Source organism: Nycticebus coucang, chromosome 16 (assembly GCF_027406575.1).
Source record: "Nycticebus coucang isolate mNycCou1 chromosome 16, mNycCou1.pri, whole genome shotgun sequence".
Taxonomy (NCBI): Eukaryota; Metazoa; Chordata; class Mammalia; order Primates; family Lorisidae; genus Nycticebus; species Nycticebus coucang.
In genome coordinates this window covers 7,338,726-7,362,787 of record NC_069795.1, presented here as the reverse complement: position 1 = coordinate 7,362,787, position 24,062 = coordinate 7,338,726, and the positions used below count along the sequence as shown (strand labels likewise).

Sequence of the window (24,062 nt, the reverse complement as noted above, 5' to 3'; positions counted from 1 at the left end):
CCCACCCCTCATTATTGTTTGGTTCATTAAATACAAAAAAGAACATCCTATTTAACTTTATATGATTTTGTAAACCACAGACTGTTTGGTTTGTTTTCTTTTCTTCATAAGTAGTATGTTTTTCTCCTGAAGAGTAATTGTTTTTCTGACTCCTCCCAGTCTCTACCATGTCTTCACTCAAGAAAAGAACATTTCCCTGCCTGAAATATTTCTATCAATCAAAATTCTCCCTGTTTTGAAATACCAACTCCTTCCTTGGCCAGCCACATAGAGTCACCTCTCCTTCCTCTTCACATTCATATGCAGCTCACATATTATACAATTATTTGTTGTCCTTTCTAGATTATAATCTTGTCAAGGGCAAGAACTCCATGACATAACATCATTCTGTACCTCTCACAGTGTTATGACAAGAAAGACATGTAAAAAATGCTTGTTAAATAAATGAGAGCAATCTCGCTCCCTACTGATTTTTCTTGAATTCTAATACTTATAATAACATTCTTTCCAAAACTACCCTGTAGAATCTGACACACAGTGGGATGAAAAGTGGGAATTGGGTTGAAAAACTAGACCAAAAAGAGGGAAAATGGTGGTGGATTCATAGCTGTTAAAAGATGATGAAAGCACACCAAGAGGGGCTTCTCAAAACAACTATTGTGTGAGGCAATTCCCCAAAATACTTGACCTTAAGACATGGTATTCACGGAACTGAGGCTGAACATTCTGTGTAGCCTAAATCAATATGGCTTGATTTTGCATCACTTGTTTACTTGGTGTGTGTTAACACTCCATGAGAGAGACAGGGTTCTTCCTTAGACATCTGTGCTCTTGGTGTGTTCAGTGGGGCCTCAGGTAATCATCACGCCCACTCCCCCAGCCCCACCCAACTAGACATCACATACTAACCTACCAGTCAGCCTCCTTCCAACTGTCTTCCTCTCCTATATAGTTTCTTCCTGTCTTACTTAACTTCCCACCATCATAAGAATAATCACTTGTTTGCCCAGCCTGTGAGTCTTATTCCTTGGTCAGGCTGTTCTCTGAGAACAGCAAAGTGCTTAGTCATCACGGATTTGGAATCAGGCCCTGATTCAAGTCCTGTTCCTGCTGTTTAACAGGCAGGTGAAACTGAACAAAATGATCTTAACAAGCACTCAGCCTTCACTGAGTGAACAGATCCCCTGTAGGAATATTTTTCCAATTGGAGTAGGACAGCTTAGTAAGCATGGACCTGACAAGGTTGGTTTCAAGTCCACTGACCATTGCATAATCCTCCTTTTAAATGTCCCACACCACCTAAGGGTGAACGGGCAGGGGCACAGACAGGCCCAAGTGCCAGGAGAGCAAGGGGCATCTTCACGGAACCGCCGAACTGATCAATCTGAGTCTGCGCCAATTGTTAGTACGAAACTATTCCGTCTCCCCACAGCAAATTTGCAGAGGGCCCTCAGGGGCTCCTCCCGGCTTCTCCCCACCCTCCCGCGCTCTCTCACAGGAAGGGGCGGGGCCTGCCCTGCTGGAAACTGGTTCCGGTTCCGGCGTCTGTCTCCTGAGGGTCTTTTATCCCCTGCTGCAGCCTCGTGCTGTGTTCTTACTGCTAACAAAGCGATATTTGAATATTCATCTGCCTGAGTTGATTCAGATTTCTGTTTATTCTCCTGGAACCTTCCCCATCCGGGAGGGCCTCCCGCTCTGATGCCAGGCAGCAGGTGGACGAACACATGTGGCCAGCAGGTCACGCCACAGGCCCGAGCCACGGCCCTGCAGCTGGGCCTCCTTCAGCGCATTTTCTGTGTTCTGCATCCCAGAGACCTCAAGCGGGCCCGGCAAGGCCAGCCAGCAGCTGCCTGCCTTAAAATGCAGGGCGGAGCTGGGAAATGCTTCCTGTTTGATAACCACCAACGACCGGGCTTCTGCCAGCACAGCTAGACGAGGGAGACCACTTCATTTGCCTTCCCTTGATAGCCATCCAAGCGGTGGCTTAGGAAGGCCATTAGAATTCCAGGCTCTGAAAGTGATTAGATTTTCCTGTAACTTAGGGTGATTTATGACATTGTGTAACCTCTCAAAGCTTCACTTTCACGTCTGTAAAATAAGAATAAAAATATCTCAAAGTGTTATTGTGTAAGTTAAAAAAATATTGTACGTACTACAATATTTGGCCCTAAATTATTATCATCAAAAAATAGTGGCTATTAGCACTACTCTACAGAAAATGATATCCACTGGGGAGTTCCTCTTTGTACCTGAAACCTGCATGTTAGCAATTCTTTGGACCCATACTGATGGCTGCCCCCCTCCTGCCAGCAGCCTGCACCCTGCTCCACTGACACAGTGGGAAGCCAGGCCCTGGTGCCATAGCAAAGCAGAGGACTCCCAGCCTTCTCTTTCTCTTCACCCTAAAAAAAGGGTGGGAAAGTTACCCATCCACCCACCTCCAAACCTTTCAAACAAGTTTCCATTATATTCTTGCCAAATAGAAACCAAAAGATTAATAAGAACTTACTTAAAAAATTGTCAACATCTTGAAATATCTTGGCTTTCTAGTCAAGAGACTTTGTAAAAAAAAAATGGTTTCCTAACTTCTAGCCCAAATTCTTTCTTACACCCGCACCCCTTCCTTAACCTCTGCCTCCTAAGCTCAAGTGGAAAACTAACCTTGGCTCCCAGGCTCCTGTGCCTACTCAGAGGTGGAAATGGTTAGTCTAGAGTTGGACTGCAGGTCTCTGAAGCAGGCTGACACACTTTTGGCTTAGCCATGTCTAATGCTAAGCAGGCTGTGACCCACAGCTCTCGGGACCTGTGTCTTTATGTAAATGTACTATGGGACAGCAGTATTCCTCCCAAGTGAGAAAACGTAGAAGGAAAGTTCAGCTGCCCCATCAGCTGGCTACTTGAGACACAAGAGCCACACCACAAGTAAATTTGGGCAGATTCTAGTGCCTGTCACATCTAAAGCCCTGATGCATTCTTGGAGACTAAGTGGCACTGATCAAGAGCAAGGCTTCTAAGCCATCATTTTCAGTCCTCCCTGACTTATGCATTTGTGTTGACATTTAATCATGCCACAGACCTAAAGTTGCACAGGACTGAGACAGACCTAAATAGCCATGCTGGCCAACCGTCGTGAGTTCCTTACCTGAACATAGCCCATATCCAGGAACTTGTGGATAAAGGCTGGCCATTCCATTTGGAGATCATCCAATTAAAGAGTTCTCCCATTTCCTGACAACTTAATATTATGCACGGTGCAGGGTCCTGAATCAATGGGCTACCACCTGTGTGATCCCACTTCCAGTAATGACAGCAAACATCTTTCCAGCTAGACCTCCATAGCATGGCCTTGGGCTCCCTCACTCCCCTGTTATGTCTCCACTGAACTTGTACTAGCTGGTCTATTTCCCTCTTCAAATGCAGGCCCAGACGGATCATTGGAATCTGCTCAATGCAGAATAAACAAGTCTTCCTTTTCAATCTATTTTTTTTTTTTTTTTTTGTAGAGACAGAGTCTCACTTTATGGCCCTCGGTAGAGTGTTGTGGCATCACACAGCTCACAGCAACCTCCAACTCCTGGGCTGAAGCGATTCTCTTGCCTCGGCCTCCAGAGTAGCTGGGACTACAGGCACCCGCCACAACGCCCGGCTATTTTTTGGTTGCAGTTCAGCAGGGGCCGGGTTTGAACCCGCCACCCTTGGTATATGGGGCCGGCGCCTTACTGACTGAGCCACAGGCGCCGCCCCCTTTTCAATCTATTTTTAAAAATACAGCCTGAGATTGGGTAATCATGTCACTCTCCGTTGTATTTTCTCTCAATATGAGGCAAAACAGCTTAAAGTTAAGAGGAGAGGGTTTAGAGCTGGATAGTACTGGAGTAAGGATAAGTTCTATTTCTTACCGTGGGTGAGCTGGGGAAATTCTTTAATCTGTCGAGATGTTTTTAAAAATGTGAATGGTGGGGACAGTTGACAGGGGTAATAAGATAGTGCCTGTGCAGTGTCTGACCATGGCTATTAAACTCTGGCTCTTCTACATCTCATTGCTGTGATCACCAAAATCTTGAAGCCCTTTCCACATATGCTGCTGCTCTGTCCAACTCACAGATGTTTTGGACATGGCTGGAGGGCCTAACACCTTTAGGATCAGCCTATCACTTTAGCCTGCCCTTTGGTGTCCTGAATTTGTCATACGGTCATCTGACCAATTGTCTCCGTAAGCTCACAGCGTCTGGAGTTGTCTTCAGTTGTATCTAAGTAAAGTGTGATTAAGTTCAAAGGCAGAGGCCTGGAATTTAATCCTGGGCCTTCCCTTTTAAATGAGCATCAATCTTTTAATTAGTACTCTTTGTGTGTGCTCATTCAACTAATCACAACTTAGTAACACTTCCAAATTGTGTTATGAAGTAATCTCAGGATGAAATTCTCCCTATCATTTCTGTGTTATTTTCTTTAGGGAAAGAAAATATGTTGCTATGAAACATGAAAAAATTATTTTTTTCATAAAGTTCCTAATATAATGTGCTTCATGCACCATCTGTAATTCAACATTTTCTAGCACAAATGACAGTTCAGTAATATTGTGGCTTACTTTAGCATAATAGTTGAATTTGGGGGATAATACAAAGATATTTTACTTAGTAAAATATAGTTTAAAATTACAATTGTAAATTAGAAAAGTTTGCCTAGTTGTTGCCAACTAAGAGACAATTTGGGGGCTTTTTTTAAACTAAGAAATAAAAGAAAAAAGACGCATGAACTTACCAGTGAAAACATAGCATTAGCCCTTATGTGTCTGACATAAACAGTTTCAGATTGGTCAGAGTAAGACTGCAGGACTTGCTCAAAGGGACCAGCCTTTCTGCCAGCAGGTGAGGGCAGCCAGGTGCTCAGGGCTGCCGTGAATAGTGCTACAATTTAAGGATGCCTGATTGGCCAGAGGGCTTTTAGAAATGCTACAAAGACAAGAGAGCCACGATGTGGTAGGTGGGATTCTAAGACGACCTCCCAGATTCCCACCCCTTGATGCACATACCCTCTTGACCCCCTCCAACTGAGTGTGAATAAGACTTGGAATAGGGTGGGTGAGCCTTTGGTGACTAACTTCATTCTATGGCAAAAGGGATTTTGCAGATGTGGGGGAAAAAGAAGGTGATTGTCTTAGGTGGGCTTGATCTAATCAGGTGAGCCCTCAAAAAAGGTCAGAGAGAATCAAAATGAGATTATCCCTCTGGCCTTGAAGGAGAAAAAGACCTTGTTTTGGAGAAGACCACATGGCAAGGACCCTAAGTGACCTCTAAGGATTGAGAGCTACTTCTGGCTGACAGCCAGTAAGGATATGAAATTTTAGTCCTACCATTGCAAAGAATTCAAGTGTATCAACAGAGAGCTTGGGAAAGAACCCTGAGCCTCAGGTGAGATCTCAGCCCTGGCTGATCCTTTGATTTCAGCCTAATGAGACTGACCAGGGGACACAGCTAACCTTGTGCCAGGCCTCTTCACCCATGGAAACTGTGAGATAAGGTGCTGTGTTTGTGGGACTATGTTACCCAGCATAGATGAGCGCTTCACCCAGGGAGAGGTCAACGGTAGGGAGGACAGTTGCTCACAGCAAGCACAACTTAGGACAACTCTTTCAGAATAAAATGTGCCACAGAAGAAACTACACTGAATGGAGAATGAACATCCCAATAGTACACAAAGGTTTTCTTTTCCTTGTAGTTCTGAAACATTAGTGTGTGCCAAAATCACCTGTAAAGTTTATTAAAACAGATGGTGGGGCCCCACCCCAGAATCTCTGGGAGTTTGCTTGTCTGACAAGTTTCTATGTGATGTGGATACAGATGGTCCAGGAACCTCACATTGAAAAACACTGATATATCATAAAGAGGTACCAGTTGTTCAGAATTGATTTGCATATCCAGCCTTTTCCACTTAATGTGAAAATATCTTGACATTTTTTAAACCCAGGTTAATATAAAGCACAGAACTTGCTAGACTTCTGAGCAGTCCAAAGTGCTTTTTATTCTCAGACTGTGTTGTATCACAACTTTCTGTGACATGTGTGACTAAGCCCAGTTATTTTATATATATATATATATATGTGTGTGTGTGTATCTAGCCTCTTTTCACAGGTGAAAGGTCAATTTGGGGAAGCCCAGCTTCTGAGCATGAGCAAACTTCACTGCACCTGTCATGGGACGGCAGCCCCCAGGGCCCTGGCTCCCAAGTGGCGGGCACTGTGCCTGCACAGACAGGTGTGGAGGAGAAGCAGAGAGCCCTCCAACTTCATCGGTCCTGACTAATTGCTATTATGCCCCTCTCCAAGATGTAACAGCGGCATCCAACTGGGAGCAAAAGTAAAGAATTGAGTGAGATTTGGGGATTTCACCAAGTACAAAACTCAAAAGCTATAGGAAAGAAGACAAATCTCTTGCCCACAGGAGTAAGACTGTGTAGGAATTATGAGCATGCATCAGGGCAGGTCAAAGAGCTGGGCAGAAGCAGATAGACAGAAAAACTTCATGCAGGGATGAATGTGACCTGGAGGGTGCTTTGGATTTAGATCACAACAGGAGCAGAGAGTTAATGTTATCTTTAAGACAATTTAAGAATTATTTATTTTGGAGAACTCAGTATTAGTGTGTTATCCAAAATTATCCCAGTTGCTCGTAAGACTTGCTAATAACCTGGATTAGGGCTGGGAGGGGTTGAGGAATCTAACTGAAAACATCTGTTAGAATTGAATATGATAATCGTGTCTTGTTTTTATTATATTTCTCATAATGCAACCTTGAAAGAGAGATATGAGTGATTATCCAAGTCAGTTTGTATTTATATGCAGAGCATAGGTGTGCCTTGACTTTGCATTCCAAAATAGAAATGACTGATCTCTTCCATTAGTCCAGTTTGGGTCACCCTCACTGCCAGCTTTTAGGGTTTTATTTATTCTTTTTCCCTAAGGAGATACAGGCACGCTGTGGCCCTCCCCAAGCCTTTGGGAAATGATTGATGGTTGGGCTGCGTTCAATCCAAGGGATGCAGGGCATCTGGAGTGTTGGTAATCGTATCCTACTGCCTTTAAAGAGCAGTGCCAAAATATCCACAGCACAGAGGTTTGGCAACTTCATTTAATCATAGCAAAAGGATTACAAAGTGCAAAACAAGTCCCCAAACAGCCATGAAACGGGCCAGCTCAGAACCTGTTTCAGGCGAAGAAGTTGCTCAAGCTCGCGCCTTCTCACGCTTGCCTTGGATTACCCTATCGAATTCCCCTCACGCAGCTAAAGTTGGCAGTATGTGTGAGACCCAGAAAAGGAAAGAGGCCCAGGGAGAGTGACTTTAGATCATGGAGATAAGCGGTGTCTGCCAGGGAGAACCCGCGATGTCAGGCTCAGGGCTGGTGAAGCCCAAACCATGTCCAGATCATTCTGGTGTGGAAAGATGAGAGCAACAATCTACCTGTTTGGTTCTTCTGAAAGAGAATCCAAGTCGTATATTCAGAAGTTGTCCCTTGCTTCCTTAAAGTGAGAAATTGTAGCCATCCATGACACTTTATTTGCCAATCATAATACAGTTTGCATTAAGACCAATAGCTTGTTCACCATTCAACAGATATTTTATGATCATAGCAGGAATGAAGGGTGACATGTGACCAGGTGTTCAACTAGAATTTCTCAATGACGACCTCAGCTTTAGAGGCTTTCTTCATTCTAGGCATAAGTATGGAGGCTCCCATGTGAAGCCCTTGCTCCTCCTGTTCCAGAGGGGCTAGGAATGGGAGACAGGGACAAGAAGGATCTGGAGAGGCCGACACCGTTTGGGTGCTCTCTCTTGCCCTAGTGCCTGGACAAAGTAAATTGTAACACACAAAACACAACCTTCAGCACATTTCCATTAGGCAACTTTAGTCACTAAAAAAGTGCAAATGCAGACGTCTGTGTAAATCTGATTTGCCATGCTAGGCCAAGCTTATTTTATTACATACATTCTGCATTCTAAGAACTAGGAACGTCATATTGTAAACATTAAGCATACAGAGTTAAAATTCAAGGCCACATTGTATCACTGATTGTCTCTTTTGTCTTGTCTTTGGCTGGCCGAGATCAACTCGTAGTGTATAAATGCATAAGTTATATAATTATTATATAAAAAGGAAAAAAATGGACTTGTATACTTCATTCTGACAAACGCACAGCGTTCGCGACTCGAAAGGAAACTGGAGCCTGCCTACGTGATTTCTGACTGTGGTGGCCCAGGAGGCCATCCCTTACCTGACCCTGGGGAGACCGAAGCCCCCGCAGAATGATGAGGTCCTGAATGTTTCTTTTAAATATCAGACAATTCCAGTTAACATTTTCTTTTGATAAAAAACAAAAAAGAGAGATGCTCATTTTTCCTGCTGACTTTGACTACTTCCCCTCTCTCCATTATTCTGTGTCCTTTCTCACGACACTGGGGTTGCCGTAACACTGACCACACAAACCCGCGAGTCTCCGTAACTCATTCTCCACACTCCCCAAATGTCCTCAAGTCCAGTCTCTACTGCTTGAGACGTTTCTTCCCCAGCCTGCACCGCCTCCTCCTCCTCCAACCCTCTGCCTACCATCACACGCTCTGTCTGCACACATTCTCGGCCCGCCATTTGGCTCATAGTCTGGTAATACTGTAAAGGAGCTGCAAACTCTGGGTCGTCTTCACAGCTGGAGAGAGCCGAGAGCCCTGCTTCAGACGGTGTATCTCATTTCAACCCAAACAGCCAACTCTGCTGAGCTCCCTACTGACGTCTGCTGCTGGGCTGTGGTCTCTCATGTCTTTTCTTTCTATCTTTCTTGTTTTCTTTGTTTGTTTCTGATATGTTTCTATCTTTAAATACAGGTAGTTTTCCTTAAAATGACATTATAAATGGCGTGTTAGGTCACTTCTGTGCTCTTTCTATTGCTTTAGTTTAATCCCAGTTGGCATCAGCAGGATCCTAAACTCTTAGTAAAGTCTGTACAGTTCCTAAGACCACTTTCTTTGGCTCTCTGTCCTTGTGACTTTTGGCTTCTACATACAAAGTGTCTGTGACGAGGGCTGCCACAGATTACATGTCCGTATACTTTACGTTGCAGCGTCCTCCTTATCTTGGTAGTAATAACACTTCAGGAGTCTTTGGCTCTCTCCCCTGGCTTCCTTCCCTAGCCCCAGTAAAGCTTTTTCATTCCTCTTGAGGCACTTTTGATCATGTTCTCCAATAGAGTTTGTGGTGATTTATTGGTGACTGTACGTTGTTGGGAAAGGCCTCTGTCGGGTCTTTAGTAGTAACTGCCCAGATGAGAAGGCATGTGGCCAGCAGGCAGCCTCGTGTTGGGGTATATCCCCCCAGTGGGTGAATTCCAGTAGGGGTTTGGGGCAGCAAAGAAACTGGAAGATGTCACGGGGAGGGCCGGGGGGTGGGGAGCCACAAAGTTCATCTTCTGCGGGTGGGCGTGGTAGGAGCCCATGTATGGGAGGTCCGAGGGGTACTTGTACAGCGACGACTCTGGAGGGTGTGGCTGGAGGGCCTGGGCGATCCCGTGGAAGTCGAACTTGTAGGCGTAGCGCTTGCCGTGGACCTTGGTCATGATGTTTTTGTCGTAGTAGTAACGAAGGGCCCGGCTGAGCTTATCGTAGTTCATGTTGGGTTTGCTTTTCCGCTCTCCCCAGCGCCGAGCAACCTCGTCGGGGTCTGTCATCTTGAACTCCCCATTGGTGCCCTCCCAGGTGATGCAGTTGGAGTTGGAGCTGTCAGACAGGAGCTCCAGAAGAAACTGCCAGAGCTGGATCTGGCCGCTCCCTAGCGAGAGAGAGAGCAATGAGAACAGGACCCGCGGTGGGAACATAAGGGGGTGGACCAGCGCGCCCCCCACACTCCCTTTTCCAGGCCCACCTGCCCATCCCTCAGCCGCTGGGGTGCTGGCTGCTCTTGTCCCGTCTCTGCCTCTTCTCCAGGGAACTGTCTTCGGTTAAACAAGGGCTGCCTCACCCTCCCAGGTATCCCATAGCCAGACTGTGACAGGGTCCCCTAGGCCCCCGTGTCATTCACACTCAGAGCTCCCTGTGGGACCTGATCCAGCTGATGGAACAGTCAGCTTTAAGGGGGCGTCATGTCTCCTGAGCATCTCCCTGCCGTCTCCTGCTTCCTCACTCCCATGCTCCTGGGAACATAATCTTAATTAGCCTGCTGCACAGGCATCCTCACCCCAAGTTCTGCATGAGAGAAACTGGACCTAAGACAATGGTCCTCAGTGACTGTCAGGCTAAGCTAACAGATCTGACACCTTTAGAGATGCAGGGAGTCCACACAGGTCCCTGTTCAAGGTGGTGCCAGGCACTTCTGACTTCCTTAAAAGAACAGCCAGATAAGCCTGGTGTTCACGGGGTAAAGGGCTATTTTTTCCTCTTTTGTGAGGCGGACAGTGCTATTAGGTGAATGGCAATTATGACTTAATACCATTTGTATTGGCTAGGTCGAGTCAGATAATAAAAATTAGACCTAGGAAATGAACTTCTAAAAGTTTATGGAAGAAAAATAGAGAATGAAAGTAAACACTGTTATTTCTAACATAACATTTTGCTGGCACTCAAAAAGATATTCTGTCAAAACTTTTCCTAGAACAGAATTAACCTACTCAAAATGAGGAAGCTTAGAAAAAAGTCGGTGCCTTTTCACACCAGACCGCCCAGTTCCAGTGTTGAGGCAAGTGCATCATAACGGTGACCCATGTGCAGCCCCTGCTCTGCACAGCCCCCCACTCTGCCCAGCCCCCACTCTGTGCAGCCCCCACTCTGCGCAGCCCCTACTCTGCGCAGCCCCCCACTCTGCCCAGCCCCCACTCTGTGCAGCCCCCACTCTGCGCAGCCCCTACTCTGCGCAACCCCCGCTCTGCACAGCCAATTGTGTTAAGAGGTGTTTCCAGAAGGAAACAGCCACAATGGAGGTTTTGAGTCCTCCTGGGCAGTCCAGGGAGATTTCGCCTTAGTCAAAGAGATCGCGTTCCCTGGATGTACACAGTCAGAATTTTCTGGATCCCAATGAAGGCATAAAGATACAAGTTTTATGTTTTACAACATTCAGAGAAAAACTGAGGCGCACTATTCTAGCCACTATATTACAATACTTTCACGGTGATTTGCGGCTCCCTAAAGGAGAGAATCATGTAAATATTGACAGTGGCATTGAGTTCTGGGAAAAGCTAAGCTGTGTTGGGCAGATTTGGGGAGCTTATGGAGTAGATGGGAGGCTGGTCTTTCTTCCCACACTTTAGCTACAGCACTGCCTGGGGCTTATTTTACCAAAAAGATTACCTTTTATTGTAAGTAACAACAACAGATGTGATCAAATGATTCAAGTAACTTTACCTGGCAACAACTCAGGGAATTGATATCATATAAAAATCAATTATAGGTTTGTTTTCCCCCCAATTTTTCCCAAACTCGCTCCTTACATCAGCTTATAAATCCTCCTTTCCGTGTTGGCTACATGGAAATGGCTATGTCTGTGAAGTCATCCATACAATAGCATCGTGAGAAAGGTCAGCCTTCTCTGAATATATTTTGGAAAATGCTCATTTTCAGTCTAGCAACACATTTGAAATGTATTAAGAGCTTGTAGTTCATTGCAGGAGAAACCTTTGCTGTTTCAGACCCACATACTCAGACTGTTCTCAATCAAGTTTTGTGGCCTCCAACGTTTCATTAATATGCATTTAAAAATGTAAAGAATGGTGTGAGCAAACCATATGGTCTTGAGATACATACACATATATATAGTAACCAAAGGATTACAATGTGAAAAAAATTCCAATGTAAGACTGGGAATAGGGAAGACGTGGACTTGGGATTTGGCAGTCTGACATATGCGTCAATATAAACATGTGCAGTTGTTTGAAAATAAATATTCAGTGTCAACTTCCTCCCTTAGAGAGAGCAATTCCACAGATTTTGTATAAATACACAAACCCGCCAAATAGTCGAACTAACACTCATATCTATTCAAACCTTGGCACGGCCTCTTAGGAATTTGTCCCTTGCCCACTTCCCCTATAAACATGTGTTGGAGAGAACCAGTATAGGAAAGTGACCTCATGTCTCTACCAGAAATTCGGGGAGCTAAACCCTGGCTGGACACGCAGTGCCCAAAGGACAGAGAGCTAACTCTCACTCGCCTAGTTTATGCATTAGCCGGGAGCATGTATTAGCTCAGCCCTGTGAGTATTTCAAGGGTCTAGGGAAATAAGTGATCTTATGGAGCAAGATTCCTCAGCTTTCAAACCCGGGAATACACCCTTACACACAGTCCATCAAAGTTTAATACATAGTATCCAATACAACATTATATCAAAGTCATTAATCATTAAATTTAATACTCATAACAAAATTCATTGTATTTGCAGTGCATAGAATGAATTTTCCTACTGGGCAAGAATCCTCAAGGCTGCATCATTTCCCAAGGCTGCTGGGAAATCATTACCAAAGGTACATTAAATGAGTTGCTCTCAGCCACAGAATTTCAAAGGCAATTCATTAAATTCTAATTTTACTGCCCAAACAATATCATTTAGTGCAGAATGAGGTGAATTTTAGAATATAGACTAGGGATTCCAAAACCTGAATGCCCAGGGCTTAGGAAGGCCTACAAGTGTCTTGAGTCACTCACTAGCCAAACTAACAAGGAGAAAGAGAGGCCCTGAAAAGACAAAGGTTTTAATCTCAACAGCACCTCCGCCTCTACATTATGAATGTCCTTTCTTGGTAAACCGTCCACGCCTATGTTCTCATTCTATCTCAGTAACATCCTTGCAATGTCAGTAAGGAGCAGCTAATTTTGTCATAGGGTAACCAACCATGAAAACCAGGACTGGGCCACCCCTAAAAAGTGGCAGGTAGCTTTGTGCACCTGCAGGAGAGCCCTGTGCAGGAAAGGGGGCGGGTGTGGCTTTTAAGAGCCGAGGAGGCAATCCTTTAACTGGGGGGACAAAAGTCACCTAACACAGTTAAATGAAAAGGGAAGAAACAGTAGCAAAGAGGCACTGAATGGGGGAAAAGGGCAAAACAAGACAAAGAAAAAAGAAACCTAAACGGTCTGCAGACCACAGAGAAAAGCAGAGAGCTGCAGAGTGACTCAGCAGCTGTGGGCTTGGTGCAAACAGTGTCCCTCCCAGTGTGGGGCACGGCAGCCATCAGCTGGCAAAGGAACAAGGGCAGTGAGCACAGTGGCCCGCACGGCAGTGGTTGGGGCCACTTTCTGTACAAGCCAGGGGTGGAGCAGAGAATCCCATGTGCACTGCCTGGGCCCTCTGTAGGGCAGCACGTGTGTCCCAGGTGGAAGTCTGTGCCCTGAGGCTCAGGGTGGCTCAGACACCATGGTTGGAGGGGCAGGGACGCATGGTGACAGGGCACACCAACTTTGGGGCTGACATTGCCGCCACCAAATCCTGGCTCTGCCCCTCACGGGACCTTGGGCAAGTCCCCCAGCTCTGTCTCAGTGTTCTCATCTGTACAGGGGGTATCACGATACTACTATCTTGCGGGGTCACCATGAGGATGGTCTCAGTACGTGAATGCTCTTGTCGTGATGTCTATGGGCTGACGACCAGAGTTGGAGGAAAGGTACACTCCTGGCCCATAGCCCAGAAATACGGAAAGGAAAACAACTATCCCCCGCCCCGCGAACACCAGGTCGGCCGCGCAGAAGCATGAAATGGTGGTGTTCTTAGGGCTGACTGATACCTGGATAAAGCTTACTATGTCCCAGGCAGCATGCTAAATACTCTACATGAAGTTGTTCACTTAATCCCCATGAGAATCATGCAATTAGCCCCTCATAGAGGTGAGGAAATTGATGCCCAAAGAGGGAGACTGACTTATCTTGCCCAGGGTCTGGGAACCCAGATCCCAGGCTGGCATGCTTACTCTCAGCACAAACCATCACTTCTGGGGCCTCCACAGCCTCCTCGGGTCCCTCCCAGTTGTCCCCTTCCTGGGCCAGGAAGGCTGCATGCTCCCACCTCCCAACAAATGGCTCATGTTAAAGGGCGTTGGTTTAGCATCAAGGGACCCTCTGAACATAACCCATGAGAATTCTTTCATGGGGAGATGATTTAAATTCATTAGAAAAGCCACGTTAAATTCTCAGTCATTCTGATAGGCCCTAAGGGAGCTGTGATACTTATAACTAGTCCATGGGATGGGAATGCAGGCACACAGTTTTCTCAGCAGGAGACATGATCTCCAAAGTGCATCCTGGATGGATATTTGGGAGAGAGATGCTGGGATGCCGATATCATCGTGGCATTCCTGCCGTGGAACGTCATCTTTCCACTTAAAATGATGAAAAAGAGTTTATATTGTATGAAGAGCAAAGGCAGCAATTTTGAAGTGGTGAAGGATTTATTTATCAGAGAATGGAAAATTAGACTCAGACAGGAAGAAGCATGCTCATTAATAGAAAGATAAAAGACACCCTAGTTTCGGGAAAAGGTCATGTGAATACAACAGGCACAGGTCTATGAAGAGACGGAGAGAAGGCCTAACCCCTTACAAACAGAGTAAACCTTTACCCGAAAGTCACCTGGCTACAAAACAAAGTGTGTTGTTGCTATTTCCCCAGGTCCAGTAAGAACGGTCTTCAGAGTATGAAGCGACCTTTGCTCAGGGCATCAGTGCTACTGGGACACTTTGTAACAGGATGTTTCCCCAGGCCTGTGAGGGGTCCCAGCCTGGTCCAGACCCCAAGTCTCAATACCTACACGGCCGGGAGCCAGTACTGTGCTTTAGGAGCAAGTGACTCTTAAGTCCCATTCCCCAAACAGGGCAAGCAGCACCTTTGAGCTGTGGCGACTTGGGCATGGACGTGTGTTTCATTTGGCCAATTTGTGAGCAGAAAAGCCAGTCTGGTCTTGTGCGCCACAGCTCGACTCGTTTTCCTTCCTGACCTCAGATTCATCCCCTGCACCTGAGAAACTGTTAAACTGAACAGAAATCCTTCCTTTCCATTCTCAGCCCCCACTTTCTAAGACCCTCTCATCCCTTCACACTTAGTCTAGGCCTAAATGTTCTGCAAGTGCAGGGCCAGACTATGGAAATGGACTTTGGAGACGGAGTCAGGTTCAAATCCAGCCTTCCTTCTTACTGGCTGTGTGACTCAGGAGTTAAGTAACTCCTCTGGACTTCTGATTCCTGTTCTGGAGGATGGAGACAGTAACCTCCCTAGGCTATAATGAGGCACAGAAGGGACCTCAGACATAACACATTCTACTGGGGGGAGGTGGGGGGAGTGTTCCGTGGGGCGGGAGCTATTTGATTGTTATTTCACATTATTGTATGAACGTTCCCAAAGTGTTACAGCTTCCGTCCTTTTCTTCTTCCTAATCTATCCTGAACATCATTGCCAGATGGGTCTTCCTGAAGCATAACTGATTATCATCATCTCAAAACATGGTTATTATTTTTATTTGAATGGTTATATGGAAGTTACAGACAGAAAGCTGAGCAGAGGTGTGAGAAGGAACACAGACGCTGGGGACTGGGCTACAGCTGGACACTCGTGCAGAGAAAAGAGCGTGTGGATCTGTGGTTTGGACAGTGTCCTACATACCTGTGTTCAGCTCTCCACCGGCTGAAAGCTCCCTGAAGTCAAGGACTATATCTCCTTATCCCTGCCACTCATTTATTCAGCACCTAGTCCAGGCCCCAGGTTAAACAGTCTTTTCTAGATGCTCAGTAGCTTTAAAAATACTGAAGCCAGGTGCAGTGGCTCACACCTGTCATCTAGCACTCTCGGAGGCCTCAGGTAGATTGCCTGAGCTCAGGAGTTTGAGACCAGCCTGAGCCAGAGGGAGAGCCTGTCTCTACTAAAAATAGAAAAATTAGCTGGGGATGGTGGTGGGCACCTTTAATCCCAGCATTCGGGAGGCTGAGGCAAGAAGATCTCTTGAGCCCAAGAGTTTGAGGTTGCTGTGAGCTATGACGCCATGGCATTCTACTCAGGGCAGCAGAGTGAGACTCTGTCTCAAAAAAGAAAATAATAATAATAAACAAGTAAAATTAAACATTTATTGAATTAACTAATGTGAACCAAAACTGAATGTCAAAGTTGCAGACACTAAAAAATAATGATATTTCATTATTAATAGATTAGATAATAGATTATTTTGCAGGGATATATGTTGATTGAATTTGAATTTTTCCATTTCCAACCCTATTTTGGCATCAATATGTAGGAAACATACATCCCAGCTTGTGTTGCAATGAGCCTGTGACTCTTGGCATTTGGATGTACAGCTGAGAATACTCGACATAGGCTGTGAATCTCTGAAGCTGAGGCCAGCACAGCTGGTTCCGATCTGAACCAAAGAAAGCTATTTGGTTGCCACTGAAATGTGAGGACAGGTGAGAATCCTTGGCAAGGTAGTGCTTACAAAGGGGTCAAGGAAGAATCTGCAGTTTCTTCTAGCATCTGAGTTCAGAAACAGACAGACCATCAAAGATGATGCAGAATTTGAAATCTTGTGGTTGAAATTAAAGTTCTCTTTTATAAAATATTAGTTATTTCACTGCTGATGAGATGAGTTGAACATGTCCCTCTAAAATTCGTATGTTGAAGTCCAAACCCCCAGTCCCTCAGAATGTCACATTTTTGGAGATAAGATCTCGGATGAGGTAATCAAGTTAAAGTGCATTCACTGGGGGGCTATTCTCATAACACTGTGTCCTTATGAAAAGGGGGAGTCTGGACACAGAGACAGACACACACAGGAGATGACGGGAGGACAGAGGGAGAAGACAACCGTCTGCAAGCCGAGGGGAGACACCTAGAAAGACCCCCCTCCCAGAAGGAACCAAGCCTGCCCCCCAACACCAGCATTTCAGAGTTGTAGCCTCCAGAACTGTGAGACAATACATTTCTGTGTTCAAGCCACCTGCTCGTCACCTGTGACGATTACAGCTTGGATTAGTTCATAATCTTCTTTGCTAAAGCTAAAAATCTTAATTTATAATCTGATCCATTTTTTCCCACTATGGCAAATAATTCAGGTGAGACCTAGAACTAAAACTTGTGCAATTAAAGGAGATTCTCACCAATACCAGTTCACCGTGCAAAACAGCCACCGCTAGAAAGATCACTTTGTAAGAACAAAATCCTCATCGGAATCTCACCTGGATTTGCAAGGCGGCTACTTGTGGGTCCGAGAATCTGGTAAGGATCTATGGCAAAAAGAAAATATGTCAAATCTCAAAGACATAGTTGTGACTTGGTGTCATGCAACTTCACACATAATCCTGACTAGGTTGTATTTTCAGATTCCAGAGCTGAACATGCTCCCAACCCAAATCACCTGGCTCCTCCTCCGGTATGAGGCAAATTGATCTCAGAGGTAGTTTCTGAGGAACGCAGAGGATCGCAGAGGATCTCAGGGAAGTTTCTTTTCTTTTCTTTTTTTTATTAAATCATAGCTGTGTACATTAATGCAATCATGGGGCACCATACACTGGTTTTATAGACCGTTGCACACATTTTCATCACACTGGTTAACATAGCCTTCCTGGCATTTTCTTAGTTATGGTGTTAAGACATTTATACTCTACATTTACTAAGTTTCATACGTACCCTTGTAAGATGCACCGGTTTGCTAGTGGCCTCCTAGTGGGTAGCAGGGCTGGGATTCGGCCCCAAATTCCTGACACCTCGCCCAGGGCTTGTACCCCAGGGGGTATAAATAGGACAAACATGTGCCAAGTCCCTGGTCAGCCCCAGTGTTGTTCAGTGCTGTTCTACCAACCTTAACTTGCCTTTCCACACTAGACTTGACACAGACACAATGTACTCAGACATACTATGGAACACGTGTTTGTCCAGGAAAAAATTCATAGATCACCAAGAAGCAGCCTGTGTGCAGGTGGGATGCTTTCTTTCATTTTTATTGCCTAGGTTTTTGTAAAGTTTTAGCACAATCTTAAGCCACAACAACTGAGTAGGTTGAGGATTTGGTCTCCACTTTGTATATGGAGCAGTCATATAGGAGAAAAAAATAATAACATTCATTTCATTTAAAGAGTGCCAAATCTTAGAGATGAACATTAGATGGTTCGTGAGACGTACCTAACTGAGGACGCTGGTCTTCAGTTTTGGGCACTGTGGAAGGAGATGGTTGAGCAGCTGAAAATCCAAAAATAAAAAAAGACAATTAGCTATATAGATATTAAATATAATAGTTAGACCCTAGTCTTTGATGCTGTTGTGGAATCATTCCCTCAATCATTTTAGTTATAAACATAATAGTGGAACTCTTGTAATAAGATGCATCTTAGGGTAAGAAAAATTACCTTTTCTAATAACACGAAACATAAACATTGTGACAAAGAAGGAGGCTATTTTCCGTCATTTAAAACATTTATATCCCTACCTTTCTAAAAATAAAAAAATAATAATTTGAGATGGGCTTACAAACAAAATAAATCATCTTCTAAAATAAAGATAAAAAACAACCACAAGGAAAATAAAAGAAATCCAGGGATACTTTAAATATGGCCAACATTAAGAAAATCACCAATTATTTCTGCTGTACTCAAATATTCCTTGAAACATGCTTGTGTCCGTGTTGAAATACGCTATAGCATTCTTTTTTTTCATTATGCAAGTAGGTATTGCCCAAATAGAGAAAAGAATCCTTGTATTTAAAGATCAGTTGTGCTTTGTGGCCAGTGGAAGAAACTTTCTATGTGTTGAAGAATCATAGATTAACTGCAGAAGTTACTATTTACTCCATCCACAGTTACTCAGTGGCTTGTGACGTGCAGATTCAAAGCCAACACTGTACCTTTTGACTGGGGGGTGGGGTGGCCGTGACCGGTCCAGGCTGATCTCCTGGGGGGCTCATATGGTAAATCTGTAAAGACAAATAACTAGACTGAAAGATCAATAATGGAATTTCTATAATAGATGTTTTGTTTCTTTATTTGATTTTTTTGTTTATTCGAATAACTGTGGTGCAAGAAAATCTAACAATCCAAAGAACTATTCTACTACTATTTATAGTTTATAATTTTGTATATTAAATGGATCTAAAATTCTCACATATTTAACAACACCATTGACAGATCCTCCTGGAGCTTACTGACTCTTCTGAAGTAATTTCTTACAATACTAAGTCAAGACCATGTTAAAAGTTTCTTATTTATCCTGCTCCTAACTTGGACTGATCTAAATCTATCCGTTTATGTTCTTCACAACCCACCCAAAACACAGTCCACAACTTGGATGAATCAAACGAATTTTGCTTGAGGTCTTTCCCTAAATCTACCGAATGACATTCATGCCTCTTCTCCTCCTCCTCTTTGGAAATGATTTCTGTCTTCTTAGCCTTTTATTACTCTGATGCCTCTCTTGGCCAACCTCCATTTTCCCTTTATAATCGCATCCATTTGTATTAAATCCATTTTATCTGATCTAGTTATTTTTGTAGGCAAATGTCTACTCTTTCTTATTTTCTAAATGAATTTATATTTTCTCTAAAGTGAACTGCATATGGTATTGTACCCACAACATATTAACGATGACCTTCAGAGCTTACGTACATGCCGATAATTTCTTTGTATTTATAACTTCATCACTTGTCCCATAAAACTTCATTGCACTTTGCATGTGTAAATCTGATAACTATACTGCCCCTAGTGTATGTTCTAGTAAGGATCCTCAAAGCTCTAAGTTCAAGTTTTGTTTAAAAATATATTCTTATTAACTGCGCGTATAATATGTAAAGCTATTTCTACATGCGGTCTTGTTACACAGCCCTTTCAAAAGTATTTCTTGGATGGACAAGTCTTAGTTCAATGACGTGTCATTCTGGGCAACCTGAAGGCTATAGCCAGACGCTTTAGCAAATTTCAGCAGAACCTCTGTGAGTTGACTGCCCAGGGGACTATAACAAGCTGGTCAACATACAGAGGCAGTCAACATGAGGAGCTAGGACTACTCTACTGATACATATAGTGCATGTCCGATCTATGAAAAGTAGGCCAAGTGGAGGAGGTGGTCAATGCAGGACGGTGGTCAACTATGGAGGGTCTACCATGTTTGCTGCCAGACGCTGAGAGATGGCTAACAAATCTTACTCGAAGGACAGGGGAATGTAATTATTTTTAAGGCTCTCTTTAAACAAATCATTTATCATTATTAAAACCCAGCAATTTTGTGAGTTAATTTTCAGAAAGCTTAACTATGCTGCATAAGGTATGTCTCTTCCGGGCGGTGCCTGTGGCTCAGTGAGTAGGGCGCCGGCCCCATATGCCGAGGGTGGTGGGTTCGGACCCAGCCCCGGCCAAACTGCAACAGGAAAATAGCCGGGCGTTGTGGTGGGCGCCTGTAGTCCCAGCTGCTCAGGAGGCTGAGGCAAGAGAATTGTGTAAACCCAAGAGTTAGAGGTTGCTGTGAGCCGTGTGACGCCACGGCACTCTACCCGAGGGCGGTACAGTGAGACTCTGTCTCTACAAAAAAAAAAAAAAAAAGATATGTCTCTTCCTATTTTCATATCCAAAAGAGAATAGAAATGATATGATAGAAATGATATGCAACGTGAAATTCAACACAGAATTGCCTTAATTTGTTTGGTGTGTTTGGCTATAAGCACTGCTACTGGTGTGGTCTATGAAATCCTATCCTTCTTTTCAAACTCTGCCATGGCTCACCCCCCTCTCTCAGTTGGCATTTTTGAATTTTTGGACCTTAAGCTTTTCCCACTCAACTCCTCAGATTTTCACTTTTCTGGTGTTGGGGTTGCACATGGGAATTCAATCTGCCGCTGCTACCCATTTACAGCCGAATTTCAACTTACGTCTCTGGGAGCACTTTGCACGCGGACCCTTAGCCAGTTGCATTTTGTGTAAAAGATGGTTAGCCAGAGTTTCAATTTGCAAATTGTCTCATAAAGAAAAACCTTCCAGCTGGGAAAGCATAACAAGATCTAGCCTAATTCAGGAGCAGAAAGGCATCTTCCTAAAGGGCTAGTATTTACCAAGGGGAAAAACCAAGACCATAAGGAACGTTGTTCTAGACTGTTGTTTCTCAAAGTGTGATCTGTAACCAGCAACGTTGGCAATAGCCAGGAGCTTATTAGACACGTGGGATCTTTCTCTAGACCTGCTGCTTCCCCATCAGCATCTCCACAAGATCCCGAGTGATTGCTGTGGGTGCTCCCTGAAGCTTGAGAAAGCCCACTCTGGGCCATGCTCTGGGCGATTTCCACCACCCCTTTGTAGCGTGCTTTGTTCCTGCAGACAGTGAGCTCAGAAATGCTATGTGTAGGATGCCAACACAAATTTAAAAAAATAAAAACGTTGAAACAGTTTTAGACCAATCATTTTTACCTGAGGTATAAGTACACAACTGAAACTAATAGTAAGCCTTTTGTAGGGTAGTCAGATAAGACCTTAAACAGAAAAGTGTTGCTGGTGAAATTTAACTGGAAAAAAAAATAATTGCCAAACTAATACTACTAAAACATTTTGAAACTCTTTCTTCAACAATTCCTTTTTAGGGTGTATAACCATATCCTGTCCTCCCTTGAAAATAAGTCAGGACCTACACAGCACCAAACTGAGTCTCCTTTCAGCCAAGTATCTGAGATGTTTATATATGAACAATGATTAGTATGTCCATAAATGCTCTGCCCTGGAAGATAAGTGGGCTCTTGTTAGTTTTCATGACATTATAGTCCAGCGCTTCCTTATCAGCCACTGATCACAGGCTGTGGCCACTAAGCCTCCTCCTGAGGGATGTGACGTGGGGAAGTTCTCAACTCAGCCTTGCTGAGACGGGGGCAGCGGCCAGCAATGAACTGTCAGCAGCCCGGCCATCTCTGGGCAGAGCCAGTCTGAGTAGCTCTGCTCTTAGCAGCAGGAAAATTACTGCTCCATGTACCTTTGCTATTTGTCCTTGGATAGTAGAGCATAAGTCTTCCTATAAGAATATATCTTATGTTTAATTTTTGGTCACTACTTCCACACCTTCTCCATTTCCCTTGAACTTTGATCTTCAAGGTAATTAACTCATACACTTGGCAGAAGTTCCTGGGTAGGGGGGAGGCTAATCTCTGGTGTTGGTTCTGCTGTTTTATCTGTAAATGACCTTAAACCTGAACTTTATAAAACCCATTTCATGGGCAGCTTGGGGTGGCCATAGACGTGTATTACCAATATTACCAATATCACTAGACCAGAAAACAACACGAAGCCACAAACAGGGACCTGGGCTGACGTTGACTCCCACATGCCAGCAGCTTCCTTAACTTCCTGATTCTGAATGAGACCCCTCCCTGACCACACCCTGCCCAAGATACCAGTGACTCCAAACAACCTCCTGGCTGCCTTTCCCGGGAGGGCTTAAGTTCAGTCCAGTTTTTCACTCTCCCTTTATCAGACTCTCTGGGGGCAACTCTGTAGCTCCCTTGCCTTCCAACCACCTGCTTGCTTCATTTTCTAAAGGGCTAGAATTTGGATCATGGAACGGCTCATCCTCACTGGGCAGGGTCCAGGCCACATTTGCAAGGCAGCTCTGCAGGTCCCCACGCTGGGCTGGGTGGGAGAGGATGACTTGCCTGCTCTCAGTTAACCTAGATGCCAGTGGAAGACAAATTAGAAAGACCAAGTGCTATGACCCTCTGCTCAATAGAAGGGGGTTTTGGAGTCAACCCTCACACAGTTAAGTCTCAGCCTTGTTTCTTCCACATCTTCCTGGCGTCTTCTAAAATTCCGTATCAGAGGCGTGGAGATCTAGGGACATTTCCTGCCTTTCCTGCCTAGGCCTGCAGATCTCTATGGTTACATTAGAACGAGGAGGAAACAAATACGCATTGGGGGCCACTTCCTGCAATAGAGGTTGCAGAGCCCACATGGCCCTGCTCTGCCTGGCCATGCTGGGCAGCACTAAGTCTGGGGCATCGGTGGAGAATAACTTAAGGTTTTAAGAAACCCCTGAGGAGCGCCAGCTTCAAAGCACAAGCTAAGATGGGATCTGCAGGCTTAACTCTCTGATCTCTTCTGAGAACATCCTCGACACCCATCACTCTACGTGGGTTGTCATGGTGATGGAGGGGGAAAGGATGGGGCCTCAGAACATCCTCCTTGGAGAAGAAGCGAACGTGCGCCTGGCCTGCTCCTGAAGGCCAGGTAGGGACGCGCCGGGCAGTCACACGCAGCTCACAGGAGTCTGTGAGTCACACTGGACTCTGTTTTTGCCACTTTTTCCCTGAGACCTCAAGGGGCTATGGCTCCTAAGAAAGTAGATTCAGCAAAGGATAAAATGTCTGCAGAGGGGGCAGGGAAAATAATGACTGCAAAAACCTGAAAAACACACAGATGTCATCAAATGCACATGGAAAGCTGTGCCAACGTGCTGGCGCTTTCTAAGAAGAGAAGAGACTGATCTAAATTCTCACTCAGCAAAGCAGTCATGCAAGAAGGTTTGTTCTGAATCAGGGAAATATGAGGAAAGTACTAGGAACAAGTAGGCGAAGAAAAGGGGCAAGGCATGAATAAAGGAGGAGAGACTCCATGTGACGGTCTCGGCCAGCGGTCAGGGTAACCTGAAAAGGCACGGCAGCGGGCAGGCTGCCTCTGGGCGCTCTGGGATAAGTGGGGCCATGGAAAGAGGAGCAGACAAACGGGGGAAGCAGCCCAGGGAAGGAGGACGCAGGCAGGAAAGGAAAGGTGGGAGGAAGTTCTAGGAAGGAGCACGTGGGGCAGGACGGCCGCTGCAGGAGGAAGGAGCCCAGCGGAAAGGAGGCAGAGGCTGTGTCCAGTCTAAACCAGTGAAGCGAGCAAACCACTATGCTTCCCTCAGGGACTCTACGCGAAACAGCTACAGCGCAGAGAGGGGACAGCTTCAGGGTTAGCCCAGTGATGCTGGCCAGACATGGGGTCAGACAAATGGAGTGGAATTAAAGGTCATGACACAGCAAACCAAGAGTGGAGGGGACAGGGACTTGGGTCTCTATCCCTAGGAACCCTCAAAGAGTCAACAATCTCCTCCTCTGAAAGTGGTCAGA

At 45.0% G+C, this 24,062-nt stretch overlaps 1 protein-coding gene across 3 annotated transcripts in view; it reads right to left on the bottom strand.

The window, feature by feature from the left end:
- Positions 1–7,887: 7,887 nt before the first annotated feature.
- Positions 7,888–24,062, bottom strand: part of ERG (ETS transcription factor ERG) — a 111,393-nt gene continuing 95,218 nt past the window's right edge. For all 3 annotated transcript variants that reach the window (XM_053565403.1, XM_053565404.1, XM_053565405.1), the window contains 4 exons: positions 18,840–18,908; positions 18,122–18,178; positions 17,179–17,226; positions 7,888–9,814 (listed from right to left, as the gene is read on the bottom strand). In XM_053565403.1, coding sequence (XP_053421378.1) covers positions 9,294–9,814; positions 17,179–17,226; positions 18,122–18,178; positions 18,840–18,908 — 695 coding nt within the window. In that variant the 3' untranslated portion in view covers positions 7,888–9,293. The remainder of the gene's footprint in view (positions 9,815–17,178; positions 17,227–18,121; positions 18,179–18,839; positions 18,909–24,062) is intronic.